An 18,463-nucleotide genomic window follows, 5' to 3' on the forward strand; every position below is an offset into this window, starting at 1 on the left:
CACATTCCATATTGATGTCTGACGGCTAAAGGAGAGAACATGAGGTAAATCAAAGATAGTTTTAAGATGAGTTTAAAGGTCCATCAAATTTTTGCATGAAGAATGAAGGTAAAGAGCCCTTCAGTTTTAAAACCCGGGAAAGAGTAAGTTAGTTTAATAGACTAATGAGCATTAGCTCAGAAAAAGGAAGCTAGATAAATACAAGAGGGAAAAAGGAATGGAATGAAATGCTGTGATGCAGCACAGTTAGAATTGAAGTTAAAATATCAGTGATGTAGTAAAGAACAAATATGAATGGGAAGATCAAAGAATGTGAAACGAATGAAACAATCAGTAAAAGTCAAATTATCTAATGTACACAGATAAAATTCATAACAGTGTGAGGATAATATTACAGGGGAAAAAAGTTACTCATGATATTTATTGCTGTGATATTATCGTTTGTTTCAGTTAATGATGTTATTTAATGGCCAGTCTCAAGAGGAAGAAATTCATCAGAAATATTTGGGATTTTAAAAGCCTTCAGAGTAAAATCAAGTCATAAGATTAAAAAAATTGTGCAAAATTCTCTCCTCAACTATTTTGAGGTATCATTAAAGTAGCACAGACAGGTTTGTCATATAAATGCTTTAATATATATTTTGCCCTAATTAGAAAAAATATACTAAATACTGCAAATATTGATTTAGAATTAAATAATTTTGTAATGTATCTAAATTCTGAGTTTTTAAAATTCATTCACAGAATGTGGATGCCAGCATTTATTGCCCATTAATTACCCAAAAGGCAGTTAAGAGTCAACCACATTCACATAACCCCTACAGTGTGGGAGCAAACCATTCGGCCCACCAAGTCCACACCAACCCTCTGATGAGCATCCCACTCAGACCCAACCCCATCTCCCTAACCCCACAGTTCCTACAGCTAACCCACCTAGCCTGCACATCCCTGGACAACTTAGCATGGTCAATCCACCCTAACCTGTACATCTTTAAAATGTGGGAAGAAACCCAAGCACCTGGAGACACGGGGATAATGTGCAAACTTTATACAGGCCGTCGCCCAAGACAGGAATCGAACCTGGGTCCCGGCGCTGTGAGGCAGCAGTGCTAATTACTGTGCCTCCATGCTGCACATTGTTGTGGGCCTGGACTCATATATAGGCCAGACAAGGTAAGGATAACAGATTCCTTCCCAAAACAACATTAGTGAACCAGATGACTTTCTCTGACAATTGACAATGGATTCATAGTCATCATTAGACTCTTAATTCCAGATTTTTATTGAATTCAAATTCCACCATCTGCCATGCTGTGAATTGAATTGGGTCCCCAGAATATTACCTGGGTCTCTGGATTAATACCACTAGGCCATCGCCTCCTCTATAGTATACCAATAATTATGATTCAAGCAAGATCAGTGAAACGCAGGGACAAAATAATAATTCAACAGGAAATTGGATTCTGAATCAGATTTCAGATGCTTTGTTTTTAAAACCAGACCTGAATGAAGTTAGGTTTGTTGAAGGTGTAATCAGTCATGGACATACCTTTAGGTGCTGTTGTTGCACTACCCTCACCTAATTATCTGTGAATGCAATAAGCAAAAATATCACTTTGAATTAATGTAAGTGACTTTCAATCAAGTAAAACATTATATTTAAGAGACAGGATGACAGCAATTGAAGGAATGGATTGAAGGAAAATATAAAGTATTGGGACTGACATATCAAGCTCTGATGTGAACCAGAACATGATAGACAAATTATCATTTTTTTAACTAATTATGGTATCAGTGGCATATTTACAGATTGCAACGAAAGGGGTACAAAATCTGTACTATTTTGAGGCTCCGGTTTCATTTGTATACCATTCAGAAGTACACACAAGCCCTGTTGCTTCTCAGTGCTGGAAAGGAAGGGAATCAGGTAGCACCCATACTGATCCCATCACAGACCATGCATGGGAGGTGGGAAAGGAATTTAAAAACTTGAACAGGCTTCTGCTCAAACCCCAAACAAAATTAGAGTTGTCCTGGGGAAAATTCTGACCATTCACTGACAGTCTCCCTTTAGACATCCCCAGTCACCTCCTGGTACAAATGAACAAGCACCTTCACAATGCACACAGCACCCATTTGTGCCTGAGCGATGCAATTGGAGTTCGACAGCTATCATTGGTCATCAATTTGCAAACGAAAGAAATCTCAGGGTTCAAACATATAAGCTTTTCACTTGGACAACCAGCTGTCAGTTCTTGGTCATTGTACAGTGACCGACATGCTCTCACACATATTCTCCACTTCTAGTTATTTCTTTGTTGCATTTAAAAATATGCAGCCTGCAGCTAAAATCCCATCTTAAAACTCAAGCTGGGCAATCATTTTAGATGCCATCGCTACTTCCAGCAGCGGCTTGCTTTATTTCCTCCAGTCCAATTTCTGTAGTATAGACAGAGTGTGTAATGTCTCCTCCACTAATTGTCTTTTTGGCTAAAGGAACATTGTTCTTATTTTCCAAACCATTACCTTTACGCGCCAGCTTGCTGCGATATGTCTGCCCACCAAGAACATAAAGAATTGGGTCAAGGCAACTATTTGCACTGGCGAGGGGCCTAGTCAGCTTGTAGGCTAGATTAATGGCATCCAGTGTGCTGCAGCTCACATGAAGACTTCTTGAGGAATAGTAAATGGAACGTGTGATGTGGAAAGGTAAGAAACACAAGACAAAAACAGTGAGTACAGTAATAATCATCTTGATTGATTTTTTCCTGGATCTGGCATATTCAGGGCGTATGCCTTCAGGATGAAGGAGTTTCTTAGCTGTAATTCCATAACAGATCATGACCACTATGAAAGGACCACAAAACAGCAACACCAACTGAATAGCACTGTAAATCACAAACTGATTGAAATGGATTTGGTTTGCAGTGTCATAGCAAATGGTAGTGTTACCAATACCTTCTGTGTCAACAAATACAAATATTGGTGTCTGGAATACTATCACGATTCCCCAAACAACAATACATACTATTCGTGTATATCGCAGGTTTGACCATCTCAATGACTGCATTGGAAAGCAGATCCCTAGGAATCTATAAATGCTCATACAAGTGAGAAAAAGGATACTGCAATACAGGTTGGTATAAAAGAGGAATCGAACAATTTTACACAAAGCTGCCCCAAAAGGCCAGTCATTGTGTTTTGCATAATAGTAGATGAGCAGAGGCAATGATATCGCGTACATAGTGTCTGAGAGAGCTAGGTTGAACATGTAGGTGGTTGTAATGTTCCAAGGTCTCATTCGAAACACAAAAACCCATATCGCAAGAACATTGAGAACAAGTCCTACCACAAATACTATCCCATAAGAAACAGGAAGCAGAATGTATTTAAAGTCCTCGTTAAAAGTACAATTGTGTGGATACCCCTCAAATCTTCCAGTCACGTTCATGATTGGAGAACTTCCTTTGAACTTATTGGTTTAAGCAGCACTGGTCCAACTTCATTTCTGATCCTTTCCAGAGTGCCTGGTCAATACAGATAAATTTGTTTAAAATAATAATTTCAACCATTTAATTAGCACATAATCTGTTATGATGTTGCATTTTATGGATTGACAATAAGGATAATCAGCACAATGAAACTTCAATCCTGGACTGGAACAACATGGAATCTAATCCCATGTATTGGCTTCTCCTTATGAGCTGCACCATTAGAGAAAACAGCAAACTAATGCTAGGTAGACCTTTGAAGGAAGGACAAGGCAGCTCTTAACATCCTTAAACAGCGACTCATCTATGGTAGTAAGTAGGATCACCTCTCTGTTTTCTTTGAGTAGGGTGCAATGTTCAGGACAGGAGGGAACTGACAGCAGTGCTGAGAAGAAAGCACAATATACTGTACTTGTGAAAATAGATCCATAACATATCAGTCAAAGGAGGAAGGTAGCATAGGAAGGAGGTGGGGTGGGAGGACTCCCTCACCTTTACATTGCACTTTAAATGATCTCAAGACATGCCAGAGAACTTTACAGCCAATGCGGCATTTTTGAAATGTAGCCACTGTGGTATTGTAGGAAATACAGCAACTAATTTATGCACAGCAAGGTGCCTCAAGCAGCCATGAAATACTGATCAGATCAACTGTTTCAGTAGTGTTGTTTGAAGGACACATTTTGGAAAGAGTTTTGGGAGATTTCGTCTGCTGTTCTCCAAAATATAACAAGTGGTCTTTTACATCCGCCTCAGCGGGCAGAGGGGACTTAATTTAATATTTGACCAAAACCTCAATTATATCTCTAGCCGCACCCTACAGGAGTGTCAGACTAGACTTTGTGTTCTAGACTTTGATGGGGCTTAGTATCTGGTAATTAACCTTTATTACACCTCTGACAGTGCAACATTCAGTCAGCATTGTAATGGAGTTTAGATTTTCTGCTCAAGTCTTTGTTTGGACTTAGTAACTGATAATTATCACCTCTAACAGTATAGCAATATATAAAAGCAGTGAAGCTCAGTGACAAATATTTGATGAATTACAAACTAAGCATTTTACTGTTTAATGTGCTTGCAGGTTTGAAATATTTGCAAGGGTAAACGAAATTCAATGGTCACCACACTACCTGCAACTCTTCTCTGGGACAAAGGTTTTCTATGACAATGTTTTCAATCTTCACTAAAATGAATCATAAAGGAACCCTGACATGATGGCATTGCATTCTAATAATTTCAAATTCAAATGTACATACAACAGAATACCTAATGTCCACTGCCAATCAATCCTTCAGATAGTCATGACGAATATGACCTGAACAATAATGAGAGAGACAATTTTTTAAATATTCAACTAGAATGAGACAAAGAGATCAGTATTTAAAAGTCACATTGCATGACAGTTCATTTGTAGCAACATCTGTAGCTTTTATTGTTAATAAATAAAATCTTCAGAACCAACTGGTACAGGCTGGAATAGCACTAATATCCAGTATTATTTTGATGTTTACAGAAGAGTTCTAAAAATGGATTTCATTTAAGATTTGAAATTAGTTGTAACATTTAATGGAACCACTCTGACAAACATGTTGTATTGACTTGTAAAGCAGTTCTGTTTGTGCTAACTAGGAGGAGTGATGGTCAAAGGGAAACACAGCCGTTACACCACTCAACAGTTTTTACACTGTAAAACCAAATTACAAACAATGCACAATGTTTCTCTTCTTTATGGTTTCTCTGATAAAATTACCTTAAGAAATTCACTATCAATAAAATGATTTGAAAACTGGATGTGAATAAATACATTTTACTGAAATAAGGATGTGGAGCATTGACAGTAAAACATGTAAGTTGGGTGTTTTCTAAGTGTATAACTTTTGAAGGCATTTTTTTTAATGATCAGTGCACAAGTCATTTCAAGTCTCGACCTACAATGTGATAAACCTCAAACAATTAAACTTTCAAAGTCATCACAAGTTCACAGCTATTAAAAACAAATGTACGTTAATATTGAGTTTTTCATATCTTTCGGTCATCCCAACATAATGAATGTCTTTTCAAGTGTAGTTACTGGAGAAAACTAAAAAAGAGACACAGCAGGCAATTGTTGTATTGGGCTCTGGGTACAAACTGGTGACCTGTGATTGGGGTAGTTCATGGACACCAATCCTCCTTTCTATGCTGAGTCGAAGGGTTTGTACAATTATCAGTGCTGGAGGATTAACCACTAGAGTCTTAACAAAAAAGGCAACTCTCTTACATAAAAAGTACATGATAGCAACTAGTACATTTAATATTATGGTTACTAGTTAGCCATAATGACAGCTATCAGGAGCCAGAGATGATATGTCTGTATCCAGCAGGACCTTTGACTAGATTGCTTGAGATGTCAACAGATTGGGCAGAGCTAAACACAACTTCAATATTAACTGTTTCAAAACCATTACCTTATATTGTTTCTGTGCCTTCCCACCCACCAAGCTTGAACCGCTTAGTTAACATTCATACATTCATGTAAAAAACACTTTTATATTTACCACTAACCCATCATAGCTCCGCCCTCACAACCAAAGTCTCTATTTTTCACTAATGCAGGTAGTCTCAATGTCGTACATGTTGTTTTAACTGGAGGGTTGTGAACCCTTTTTCCATTGGAGGATCTTTTATATTTTGGATATCCTTTGTGGAGGATATTGTTCCTATTAAACCTGGCAAATGGTCCACTACCTTATGTGGGGGACTCCTGAATTTCCTTCACAGGTGAAATCTTCCCTGCTAACTCAAGGAATTGTACTTTAACATCATCTGTGAAACTTGCATTAACACCCACCATGGAAGACAGCTACATTGTTACAAGTATTTTCTTCCTTGCATATCCTGGATCGCTAGTCCAGCCAATTGTTTTTTGAGATGTTTTGTCGGATATGCTAACCTTGCAGGATTTTGAATGCTCAGACCAGCCATTCTTCTTCATAATCATGCCTGAAATTAATAGATGTTGGTTTGACTTTCATGGAGTCATCTCCACTTTGCTCAAGCAAATGTTTGCTTTCAAACTGCTGACACGTCTGGGTTCAAGTATATAAGCTTTCTACATCAACTTACTTATTAGGTTGAATGCCTTTGTTCACCCTCTGTCATTGTCTTTCCAGTGATTTAGATAGTTTCACATCCCCCTATTTTTGGAGCTGCCGGTGTTGGACTGGGATGTACAAAGTTAAAAATCACACAACACAAGGTTATAATCCACCAGGTTTAATTAGAAGCACTAACTTTCGGAGCGCTACTCCTTCATCAGGTGGTTGTGAAGTATAAGATTGTTAGACACAGAATTGATAGCAAAAGTGTACAATGTGATGGAACTGAAATTATATAATTTATATATAAATTATACATAATTTCAGTTACAATTTCAATATATAATTTCAGTTCCATCACACTGTAAACTTTTGCTATAAATTCTGTGTCTAACAATCTTAAACTTCACAACCACCTAATGAAGGAGCAGCGCTCTAAAAGCTAGTGCTTCCAATTAAACCTGTTGGATTATAACCTTGTGTTGTATGATCTTTAACTTTGCACATCCCCCTAGTTTTGTTAGGATTTCTCTTACTTAGTACTATATCTGTCACTGGTACTGATGGATGGTACTGATAATTCTGCTTTGAGAGATAATGGATGAAATATTCCTGGTGTCAATAGAAATGGAAAACATGTCCACCATTCCTGTGAAACCTGTAACTTCTGCCCTGTTGAGGAGGGGAACAATTCTCTTATATCAACATCATTAATCTCAATAGGTTTTTATCTTGGTTCTGCATGAATCCAGGAAGCCCATTGCAATCTTCTGCTAGCTGCTTCTCAACTGGATGGTTCAGAAAATTAAAATTGCCAACTAATTTGCCAAATTAACTCCTCTGCTCTTACAAGGATTTTGAGGCCAGGATATGCAAGCAAGCTTAAGGGTGTGGAGTGAACATTTTCAACTAAATACACATTTTCACTTCTCATACACTGCTTATGTTACAGTATTATTTGTAGCCTACCTTTAACCTTGAGAGTTGTTCCACCTGCACCATGTCACTTCATCTTGATAGATTGTAACTTCTGTTATTTCAGCCATGGTATCTGATCACACATAATAGTGGCATTCATACCTGTACCAAATTTAACAAGATATCTATTGACATAAGTAGTAAGCTTTATGAATGTGATTCAGATTAATCACTAACCTCCCCTAGGAATGACTCTTGTATATTTTCTAATGCAGCTATATTGTCTAATGTGGGTATTAATTCTAAAGGAGACAGCTTCACTGTACAGACCCATGTCTATATGTCACCTCCTCCTCATTATTGCTACCTTAACTTGTTCAGCTTCAGTTTAATTTTGAAGGAATTCTGTACCATAAGAATTGTTTCCTCCAACGTTTGTTTGGCCTAATTCTGAGATTGAATCATTTTTGTAAGTATTATATTTCTCTTTTTAATTTCTACTTAATGTGTTTTTTCTTACTATTCATTTAAAGCTGTTTTAAATATCTAGCATCATATTACTGTATCTCCTGTCTTCCAGCATGCAGTCTTGCATTAAGTCAAAGCTTTCGTCTTAAACTTCCTTCAAAATGTTAAATTACTATTTTCTCTGTCTGCAATGTTCCATTTTGTAGCAATACCATATGAAATACTTCTGATAACCCTTTAAATTCAACTGACTGGCAACATTGGTAATACAGGTAAAAACAATGACTGCAGATGCTGGAAACCAGATTCTGGATTAGTGGTGCTGGAAGAGCACAGCAGTTCAGGCAGCATCCGAGGAGCAGTAAGATCGACGTTTCGGGCAAAAGCCCTTCATCAGGAATACAGGCAGAGAGCCTGAAGGGTGGAGAGATAAATGAGAGGAGGGTGCGGGTGGGGAGAAAGTAGGATAGAGTACAATAGGTGAGTGGGGGAGGGCTTTTCCACCTATCCACTCCACCCTCCTCCCTGACCTATCACCTTCATCCCCTCCTCACTCACCTATTGTACTCTATGCTACTTTCTCCCCTCCCCGCCCCACCATCCTCTCATTTATCTCTCCACCCTTCAGGCACTCTGCCTGTATCCCTGATGAAGGGCTTTTGCCCGAAACTTCGATTTTACTGCTCCTTGGTTGCTGCCTGAACTGCTGTGCTTTTCCAGCACCACTAATCCAGAACATTGATAATACTCCTTTCATATTCCATATTATGTTAAATGGCAATACTGTATCACCCTGTGTGTATTTATAGGCCTCTTGAGGCTGCTCCGCCATTCAAGAAGATTATGGTTGATCTGATTGTAACCTCAAATCTACAATCCCACCGACCCCTCATAACCTTTCACCAAATTGTTTAACAAGAGTTGGTTTGCCTCTACCTTAAAAAATGTTTAAGGATTCTGCTTCCACCATCTTTTAAGGAAGAGAGTTCCAACAACTTACAACCATCTGAGAGAGGGAAAAATTGCCTCATTGGTGTTTTAAATGGGAGATCCCTGATTTTGAAACAGTGACGAAGCTGAAAATGTGTTGCTGGAAAAGTGCAGCTGGTCAGGCAGCATCCAAGGAGCAGGAGAATCGACCCGAAACGTCGACTCTCCTGCTCCTTGGATGCTGCCTGACCTGCTGCGCTTTTCCAGCAACACATTTTCAGCTCTGATCTCCAGCATCTGCAGTCCTCACTTTCTCCTTTGAAACAGTGACCCCTGGTACAAGATTCTCTCATAAAAGGAAACATCTTTTCCACAACTGCCCTGTCAGTATCGCTCAGGATCTTCTGTGTTTCAATCAAGTCACCTCCAATTCATCTCAACTCCAAGCCTAGCTTGTCTAACACTTCCTCATAAGACAAACTGCCCAAGCCAGGTATTAGTCTTGCAAACCATCTGTAAGCCAGCTCAAACGGATTTGTATCATTCCTCAAACAAGGAGGTTAATACTATGTGCAGTACTTGAGATACAAACTCATCAGTGATCTGTACAACTGAAGCATAACCTTCCTTATTTGTATTCAATATACCTTGTGATAAATAATAACATTCTACTCACTTTCATTATTAATTACTATCCCCGTATTCAAATATTTTGTGAGTCATACACGAGAACACCCAGATCTTTCTGCATCTCACTGTTCTGTAATTTCTCACCATTTTGATTGTTTGCTTCTTTTTCTATTCTTCCTGCCACGATTTCACATTATACTCCATTTACTACATCTTTGCCCACTCATTTAATCCTTCTATATCTTTTGAAGCCTTTTTATATCCACTTCTCAACTTACTTTCTATATGACCATAAGATACAGGAGCAGAACTAGGCCATATGGTCAATTGAGCCAGCTCCACCTTTTGATCTTCACTGGTATGTTTCTCAACTCCAGCTTCCTACCTTCTGCCTGGAGCCCTTACTAATCAAGAACCTATCTATCTCTGTCTTAAAGACACTCAATGACTTGGCCTCCACAGCATTCTTTGGCAATGAGTCCCACAGATTCCTCACCCTCTGGCTGACGAAATTTCACCTTATCTCAGTTCTAAAGGTTCATCCCTTCACTCCGAGACTGTGTCCTCAGGTCCTAGTCTCAGCTGCTAGTGGAAACACCCTCTCCACGTCCACTATAACCAGGTCACTCAGTGTTTTTGAGGTTTCAGTGAGATCTCCTCATTCTTAAACTCCATCGAGTACAGATGCAAAGTCGTCAACTGCTCCTTATATGATGAGCTGTTCATTCCTGAGATTATTCTTGTAAACCTCTCCAGAAACTCTCCAATGGCAGCACATCTTTTCTTAGATACAAGGTCCAGTGCAGTCTGACCAGAACCTTATACGCCTCACCATATATATCTGGTCTTTTATTCTAGCCTTCATGAAATAAATGCTGACATTGCATTTGTTTTCCTAACTGAAAACTGAACCTGCATGTTAACCTGAAGACAACTCTGAATTAGGACTCCTATGTGCTTTTGTGCTTCAAATTTTGAAGCCTTTTCACATTCAGGAAATAGTCTATGCTTCTATTCTTCCTACCAAAGTGCATAACCTCACTCTTTCCCACATTATATTCCACTTGCCCACTTCTTTGCCCACTGTCCTAGCCGGTCCAAGTCCTTCACAGCCTCCCTACCTCCTCAACACAACCTGTCCCTCCACCTATCTTTGTGTCATTTGCAAACTTAGTAATAATGCCCTCAGTTCCTTCATGTTTGTTAATGTATGAACAGTTGTCGTCTCAACACTGATGTCTGCAGAACTCCACTAGTCATTGGCTGCCATTCAGAAAAAGACCCCTTTACCCCACTCTCTGCCTTCTGCAAGTCAGTCAATCATCTAACCCTGATCCCCGTGCAGTCATGTCTCTGTCATGCTAACATCATACCTATCAATTTCAATTTGCGCTACAAGCTCATTTACTTTGACTCATATACTGCATGCATTTATTACAACACCCTCAATACTGCATTTACAGCCTCCTTCTCATTGTTGTTCCCTTAGCTGCTGTGCCTGAAATTAGATTCCTAACCCTTTCCATATTCTTTGTCCTATTTTGTGTTTTGGAACCTTTAATAACCTCTGCTGAGCACTTTCCTGCCCCCTTTAATTTACTCCATAATTTCCCATGCAACTGACCCCACCAACTGACTATACCATCCTCAAATACAACTATATTTCTCTTTTCTCCCCCTCTTGAATGGCTCCCTATACCACAGTGGTATGGTCAGTTTGCACATCATTCCTGCAGCTTCCCCCCCACCCCCCCACCACTCCTTTCATCCATATAGGGAACAAGGAACTCAAATCTGTTAGACAAGCTCAAAGGTTGAGGTTCCTTCAGCACTACCTCCTAGATCCCTCTACCTGCGTCACCCATAGTCACAGCCTCCTTCCCTGACCACTGACTGAATTCATTATTTAAACTAAGGAATGTGACTTCCTTCTTAAATGTCGAGGTAACTCTCTCCGTCCCTGGTGTATCAAAGTATTTGAAGATCAGACTTCAGCACATGAACTCTGATCCAGTGTTCCTTTAGCAACCAACACTTGTTGTGGATATGGTCACTACGAACCAAAATGGGGTCCACCTGCTCCCACATCATGCAGGTACAACACATTGCCTGGCCCTACATTTTTATTTTGTCTATATATTTCTTAATTTGTTGTTTAGTTTGTAACCAGTAAATATTTCTCTTATTTATCTTCAATCTAAAAGTAACCTGATAGTCAAACTAGCAATTATTGCCAACCAATGAACTTACAGTTTACCTATGATGTCATTCTTCCTTTTGCACTGCTTTTGTTTTCTGCAATAACCTTTAATTTGGTACCTTAACAAATGCCTGTTGGAAATCTCAATACAGTATATCCATTGGTTCCCCTTTATCCACAGCACGTTACCTCACAAAATAACTCCAATCAATCGACCTAACATGTTTCACAAAACCATATTGACTTTCCTGATTACCTTGAACTTATCCAAATGCCCCACAGTAACTTCTAAATGAAAGCTTCTAACATTTTCCCTCTGGCAGATGTTCAGCTAAAACGTTAAGCTGGCCTGTCATTTTCTACTATTTGTCTCTTTTCTCTTTTTAATAAATGAGTTACATTTGCTATCTTCGATTCTAATGGGATGGTCCCGAATCAAGGGAGTTTTGGAAAATTGAGGCTAATGTATCAATTATCTTATTAACCACTGCTTCTAAGGTCCTAAGATGAAGTTCATCAGTCATATATCAGCCACTTTTCTGGTGGTTATGGTCTTTCAGAGTTCTTCCTTCCCATCTATTTCCTAATTTATCAATGCTTCTAGGATTTTCTTACAGTGAAAACTAATGCAAAATACCTGTTCAATTCATCAGCCATTTCCTCATTTTGCATTATTATTTCTTCAGTCCCACTTTTTATAGGACCAGTATCATTTTGTTATCACTTTTCTTTAAATATTTGTATGAACTCTTAATATCATTTTTTTATGTTTCTGACTAGCTTTCCCTTGTATTCTGATTTTTCCTCTTTAATTCTTTTTTCTCTTTTTGCTGGTTTTTAAATTTTCTATTCAATTTTCTGCCCTGTCACATATCTTTACACAACAATATGCTTTTAATTTTAGTTTGATACTATTTTTAACATTTTTAGTTAACCATGAATAAGGTAGGGAAGCAGTGGGGGGTCCATTCATTGGAAGTTTTCTTTCTTGTTGGAATGAATTTATTCTCTGTATTTTGAACTAGCCCTTAAATGGCTGTCACTGTATCTCTTCTGACCAATCCTTCAATCTAATTTGCCAATTTGTTTTAGCTAGCTCTGTTTGCAAGCCCTCAAAATTGCCCTAACTTTAAAAAATAAAGTCTCTGACCTATTCTTTTCTCCCCCTGCTACATGATTACTGCTACATAATGGCACCAATAAGATTATTATAGAGTCATAAAATCATACAACACAGAAACAGAACCTTCAGTCCAACCAGTCCATGCCCAACATAATCCCAAACTAAACCTGCTTGCTCCTGGCCCATATCCCTTCAAACATCTTAGACTGAAAGACTGGAGCGACTGGGCTTGTATACCCTTGAGTTTAGAAGACTGAGAGGGGATCTGATTGAGACATATAAGATTATTAAAGGATTGGACACTCTGGAGGCAGGAAACATGTTTCCGCTGATGGGTGAGTGCCGAACCAGAGGACACAGCTTAAAAATATGGGGTAGACCATTTAGGACAGAGATGAGGAGAAACTTCTTCACCCAGAAAGTGGTGGCAGTGTGGAATGCTCCCACAGAGTCTTACTTTCAAAAGTCTCATTCTCTTCCCAACATGGCTAGTTGTTAATCTTCTCCTCGCCCACATTTTTGCCCTGTACCTCTTGCCAGCTTTGAGGTGAACATTTTCTTCTGGAGTGTTGCTTTCATTCTGTTCCACTTCCACAAGGACTGCTAATCATATGAGAGATTTGTGTGACATTAATTTTCTGAAAACGATAAAGTGATTTTCTTCTGAATATTTTTCCCTGAATGGAAAAGTTACCTTGAAATACTTCAGCGATGGTGTCCACCAATGATCACCATTTCATATTAGGCTCTGCGTATTGACCATTGGTGGATTGTTCACTTTAAGGGTCTATCTAAGTATCAGTGCTGGAGGATAACCCACCAGAAAGGCTTAACTAGAGAAGGTACTTGCCTTACATAACAAGATATAGGATTATTGGATGAAAGCAATAGGTACAAATCGCATTATAGTAAATAGTTGGTTATAATTGTAACTGTTCAAAGCCAGAGATGACACTCAGAGATGTCCCCAAAGGGACCTCATATTAGACTGCATGATTCTCCACCTAAAGATTGTCATGGATAGACCTTAATGCAACTTCAATATTAACTCTTTCTGAAGCACTACCATATACTACACCAATGCAGCAATATCCGTAGTTGCCCGTAGTGTTAGGTAAGGGGTAAATGTAGGGGTATGGGTGGGTTGCGCTTCGGCGGGTCGGTGTGGACTTGTTGGGCCGAAGGGCCTGTTTCCACACTGTAAGTCTAATCTAATCTAATCTAATCCCAAAACCAAACATTATTATTTAGGCCCAACCCTCCTCTTGGCTGGGTACAAGAGGTGTTTCAGGGTGACAAATCACAAAGGATATAGCAATATCAGAGTTACAACCAGAAGGAAGAGTGCTGTGAATATCAACAGGAAATCTAATGGTTTAATAAAATTTTAATATCAATGGAATTAAACTAGAAATAAAGCGAATTATTGGTGATGATAGGAGGTAAATCCAATGTCTTCAGATTATAATTTTCAAATAAAAAGTGCAACTTGCTGTTTCATTCTGAACTCTATTTTGTTGCAGCCTATAAAATCACGATAATTTCCCTTGTGTTAGCATGTTATATCTTAGAAGACTTTATTTTGGAACAGTGCATGTAAAAAACGGCAACCAGTTTTTGCCTAGTTTATCAAGTTGACTAAAACAGAATTATGAAAATAGCTAATTTTATAATTGGACAGTAAATCATGACACCCACCTCCCCTCACTACTGAACAATATTTTAATAGCTTTATCATTTACAGCTCCATTTATAACGCTCAGAAAGATTTAAGATGTGTTTTACTTCGTCATATATGTATCCAGCGACTGACACCAAATAGTTGCTTACTAAATTGAAAGATAGCTTATTGATATTAATCAGAGTGACAATGAGTTTAAAGGGAAGTAAATCAGGGCATTTGTTATTTCCCATTGTGCTGGATTTATATATTTTATCAGTGACACAATAATATCTAATGTTTTAAGGAGAATATGCTGAAGATATTGTATCTAAAAATGGTCTGAAGAAATATTCCTGCTCCTTTACTTCATTTTAAATTCCAAATTATCAACCCACGAACAATTCTAGACAATTACTAATATCCTTGTTCCCTGGAGTGCCTTCTTAACCAGGACCTCTGGATAGGGAAAACATGAATACAACGCAAAACTATTGTTAAAAATACCTGTCATACATCCTCCACATGTAGGTTAGAATGTTAGGCATTCATTATGTATATTCAAGTCACAAGATAGATTGATTTTGCTATCAGCATGAGAACCAAGGCTTATGGGGAAAAACAGGGAAATAGAGTTGAGGAATATCAGATCAGTCATGGTGGAGCAGACTCAATGGGCTGAATGGCCTATTTTTGCTCCTCTATCTTAAGGTCTTAGTGATTACAGAGAGTCAACAGCACACCACAATATCCTTGGATCTAAATGATCTATGCCAGTGTTTTGACTCCACATGGACCTTCCTTGATTCTAATTACCAATACTATTACATTCCTTAGCGCCATGCTCCTTCATGGATGAATCAAGTCTTTCTTTATACACATCTATCATTGCTAGCTGAATTACTCCATTTGACACCAAATACCTTTGAGGGAAACAGTTTGTCCTAAATTCTTTATTTGGTGTGAAGGAGGTTTTCATATGTTTATGTCCACTTCTTCTAATCACAGGCACATGTGAAAACATTTTCTGCACAACCACCCTATAAAACACGGTCATAATTTTAAAAGACCATAAACTAGTATCTACCCTGAGAAAGAGACCACTCAATCTTTCGTGATAGCTTCATCTTTTCAAACTTGTAAATCTTTTCCTGTTTTAAATAAATTCAACATTACCTCATTACATTCATATGCTAGTCCTCTAGAGCCCCAGCAAATGCTATTAGTTATTTTATAGTCTTTGGGGGCAAGAAATAAATCTGTTTAGCAGAGCACTGCCATCCTATAAATCTGAGATTAATAATCATCATCCATTTATCCAGGTGGTTTGCTTTTCAATTGCAACTACTACAAAAGTTAATAATTTATCTGAGAAACAATTCAAGGGAAATTGCATCCAAAATATCGTAACCTTCTTTCAAATGTCTTTTTCCTTTCCCTCACAGCCCATTTTATTTACACATCATTCCTTCTCTGATCACAAGATCAGTATTTTAAGATTACCATCACAGTTGGGTATGGTAACATACCAAAACAATAGTTAAAGGAATTATTTATTACCCTACATCTACTGGTAAAAACTTTTCATAAGAGTCAAAAGCCTTTTAATCATATAGGAAACACTTTGGTTCTCTGATAGAAGTAGTTTGAGCTGAATTTGCATTTTGCGAGTGGGATACAGGACCAGGGACTGTTGTCGGGTTGCAAGCCCGTCTCAGGGTGAGAAATATCACTGGCCTAGAATTTTGTCTTGCAGTTACTTGAAATGGTTCTCAAAGCTGCAGAGTTAATCAGTGGTGTGTTTGACTGCACTACCAGTAAGTGGCTGACAGGAACCTTCAGTTAGCTATTCTTTCAAAAGCAGGCATTTCAGAAAATATAAAAATACAGCCAGGTCATCACAGGAGAGGGTCTGGCGGATCTTTTTATGGGATGGCTTTTGGGTGCACACCCATCAAGGTAAATGCGGAGGAGTTATAGGCTTTCCTCAGCACTGGCTCCATGGCCTGTTGGAGGGTGCATAACTCCAAGTAGGTGGTGTATTCCCATTGTGTCTGAAGTCAATTGGAAAATTGAAAAATTCCACTTGGTACCAGAGTAAGTATTTAAGGTCTACTCTATTCTCAAGTCTTACATCATTTACAAATTATTAGTAGAGTTAATATATAACTGAACACTTAACTAAAACTCATTAAGGACATGTGATGTATCAAGGCTGCAACATGTGGGAGCTTCTGGCTTGGACCTGGAGCTCCTGTCAATAGATGGTGCGAAAGAGAGGAGGCCTAGTCCCAGAGGATCAGCAGGAGAGACCATGGCACCAGACCTTGCCAGCTTGGTCCAAGGTTGCTACCTGGGTAAATGCCATCTCCACAGTCTGAGCAATGGCTAGCAGAGCCATAAGAAGATCAATGACCTTCCCCATTGCGCCAGGGTAAGTGCCACAATTCTTTCTCTGCCTCTTCACACTCACCCCCATCTCTGCTGCTGTACTTTCTTTCTATCAAGGCCCATGCTCTGGCACACTCATTATTGCCTGAAACAATAGGGTGGCACGGTGGCTCAGTGGTTAGCACTGCTGCCTCACAGTGTCAGGGACCCGGGTTCAATTCCCACCTCGGGCAACTGTCTGTGTGGAGTTTGCACATTCTCCCTATGTCTGTGTGGGTTTCCTCTGCATACTCCGGTTTCCTCCCACAGTCCAAAGACCTGCAGGTTAGGTCAATTGGCCATGCTAAATTGCCTGTAGTGTTAAGTACATTAGTCATAGGCAAATGGGTTGGGGTAGGTTGCTTATGGGAGGGTCAGTGTGGACTTGTTGGGCTGAAGGGCCTCTTTCCACACTATAGGGAATCTAATCTTCCCTCACTCGCTATCACACCCAACAACCCCACAGCCCCATCCCATCCATGTACCCTCAATTTCCCATGGTACTATCCCTGAATGGCCCTGCACAGCCTAGTCAGTCACTCAGCCCATTTTGCCACCTTTTGCCCAACCAGACCAGACTAACAGCTGTGCCATTCACTTTCATCTCACTTAATTCCTCCTTTTCTCTCATTACAGGCAAAAACTGCCCATATCAAGATAGGGTGCTCACTCTCAATGAGGAGAGAATCCTGGTCCTTGGAGGCCAAATGTGGAACTGTTTCCATGTACACCACTCTGACTCTCTGACTCTATAACTGCAATTTTTATAGTAACTCCACTATCAGTCTCACTCATTGTACACCATTTCCATCCATTGGATGCAATGACGCCTCTCTCTTCAGATTTGCAGGTACCGACAGTAACTCCATCACATCTGCAATCTCCACATTGGGGGTTGCCACATATCAAAATCTGGAGCATCAGACTTTAGTACTATTTCAGGAATGTTGTCAGGGCCTATGGACCTTGCAGCATCCAGTGCCTCCAGATATTTGCTGATAACATGTGGAGTGAATCAAACTGATTAAAGACTGGTGTCTGTCATGCTGGGGCCTACGAAGGCAGCTGAGATAGACCATCCACTCGGCACTTCTGGCTGAAGATTGTTAAGAATGCATCAGCCATATCCTTGCGCTGATGTGCTGGGCTCTTCCATCGTTAAGGATGGAGATATCTTTGGAACCTCCTCCTCCAGTAAGTGGTTTTAATTGTCCACTGCCATTCATGACCGGATGTGGCAAAACTGCAGGGAGAACAGGAGGACAGCAGCAACACATGATGCCTCTCTAAACTAAAAACCTTTTGCCTCTGCACTGTATGTATCTTTCTATTCCCCGTTTGTTCATTTATCTGTCAAGATACTTCTTAAACATCACTATTGTACCTGTCTCCACCACTTTCTCCGGCAGTGCATTCCAGGTACTTCCCATCCTCTCGATAAGAAGCCTGCCTTTCGTATCTCCTTCAAACTTACCCCCTTTTATCTTAAATCTATGCCCCTAAATAATTGAAATTTCTACCCTGGGAAAAAGACGT

At 39.3% G+C, this 18,463-nt stretch overlaps 1 protein-coding gene across 5 annotated transcripts in view; it reads right to left on the bottom strand.

The window, feature by feature from the left end:
* Positions 1-368: 368 nt before the first annotated feature.
* Positions 369-18,463, bottom strand: part of LOC132816836 (P2Y purinoceptor 2-like) — a 32,161-nt gene continuing 14,066 nt past the window's right edge. For 2 of the 5 annotated variants that reach the window (XM_060826810.1, XM_060826812.1), the window contains 3 exons: positions 7,538-7,648; positions 4,758-4,806; positions 369-3,527 (listed from right to left, as the gene is read on the bottom strand). In XM_060826810.1, the coding sequence (XP_060682793.1) occupies positions 2,384-3,451 (1,068 nt within the window). In that variant the 5' untranslated portion in view covers positions 3,452-3,527; positions 4,758-4,806; positions 7,538-7,648 and the 3' untranslated portion in view covers positions 369-2,383. Of the gene's footprint in view, positions 3,528-4,747; positions 4,807-7,537; positions 7,649-18,463 lie in introns of all 5 variants that reach the window. The other 3 variants (XM_060826813.1, XM_060826811.1, XM_060826814.1) reach the window with 3 other exon arrangements.

The sequence above is a fragment of the Hemiscyllium ocellatum genome, chromosome 6 (assembly GCF_020745735.1).
Source record: "Hemiscyllium ocellatum isolate sHemOce1 chromosome 6, sHemOce1.pat.X.cur, whole genome shotgun sequence".
Taxonomy (NCBI): domain Eukaryota; kingdom Metazoa; phylum Chordata; class Chondrichthyes; order Orectolobiformes; family Hemiscylliidae; genus Hemiscyllium; species Hemiscyllium ocellatum.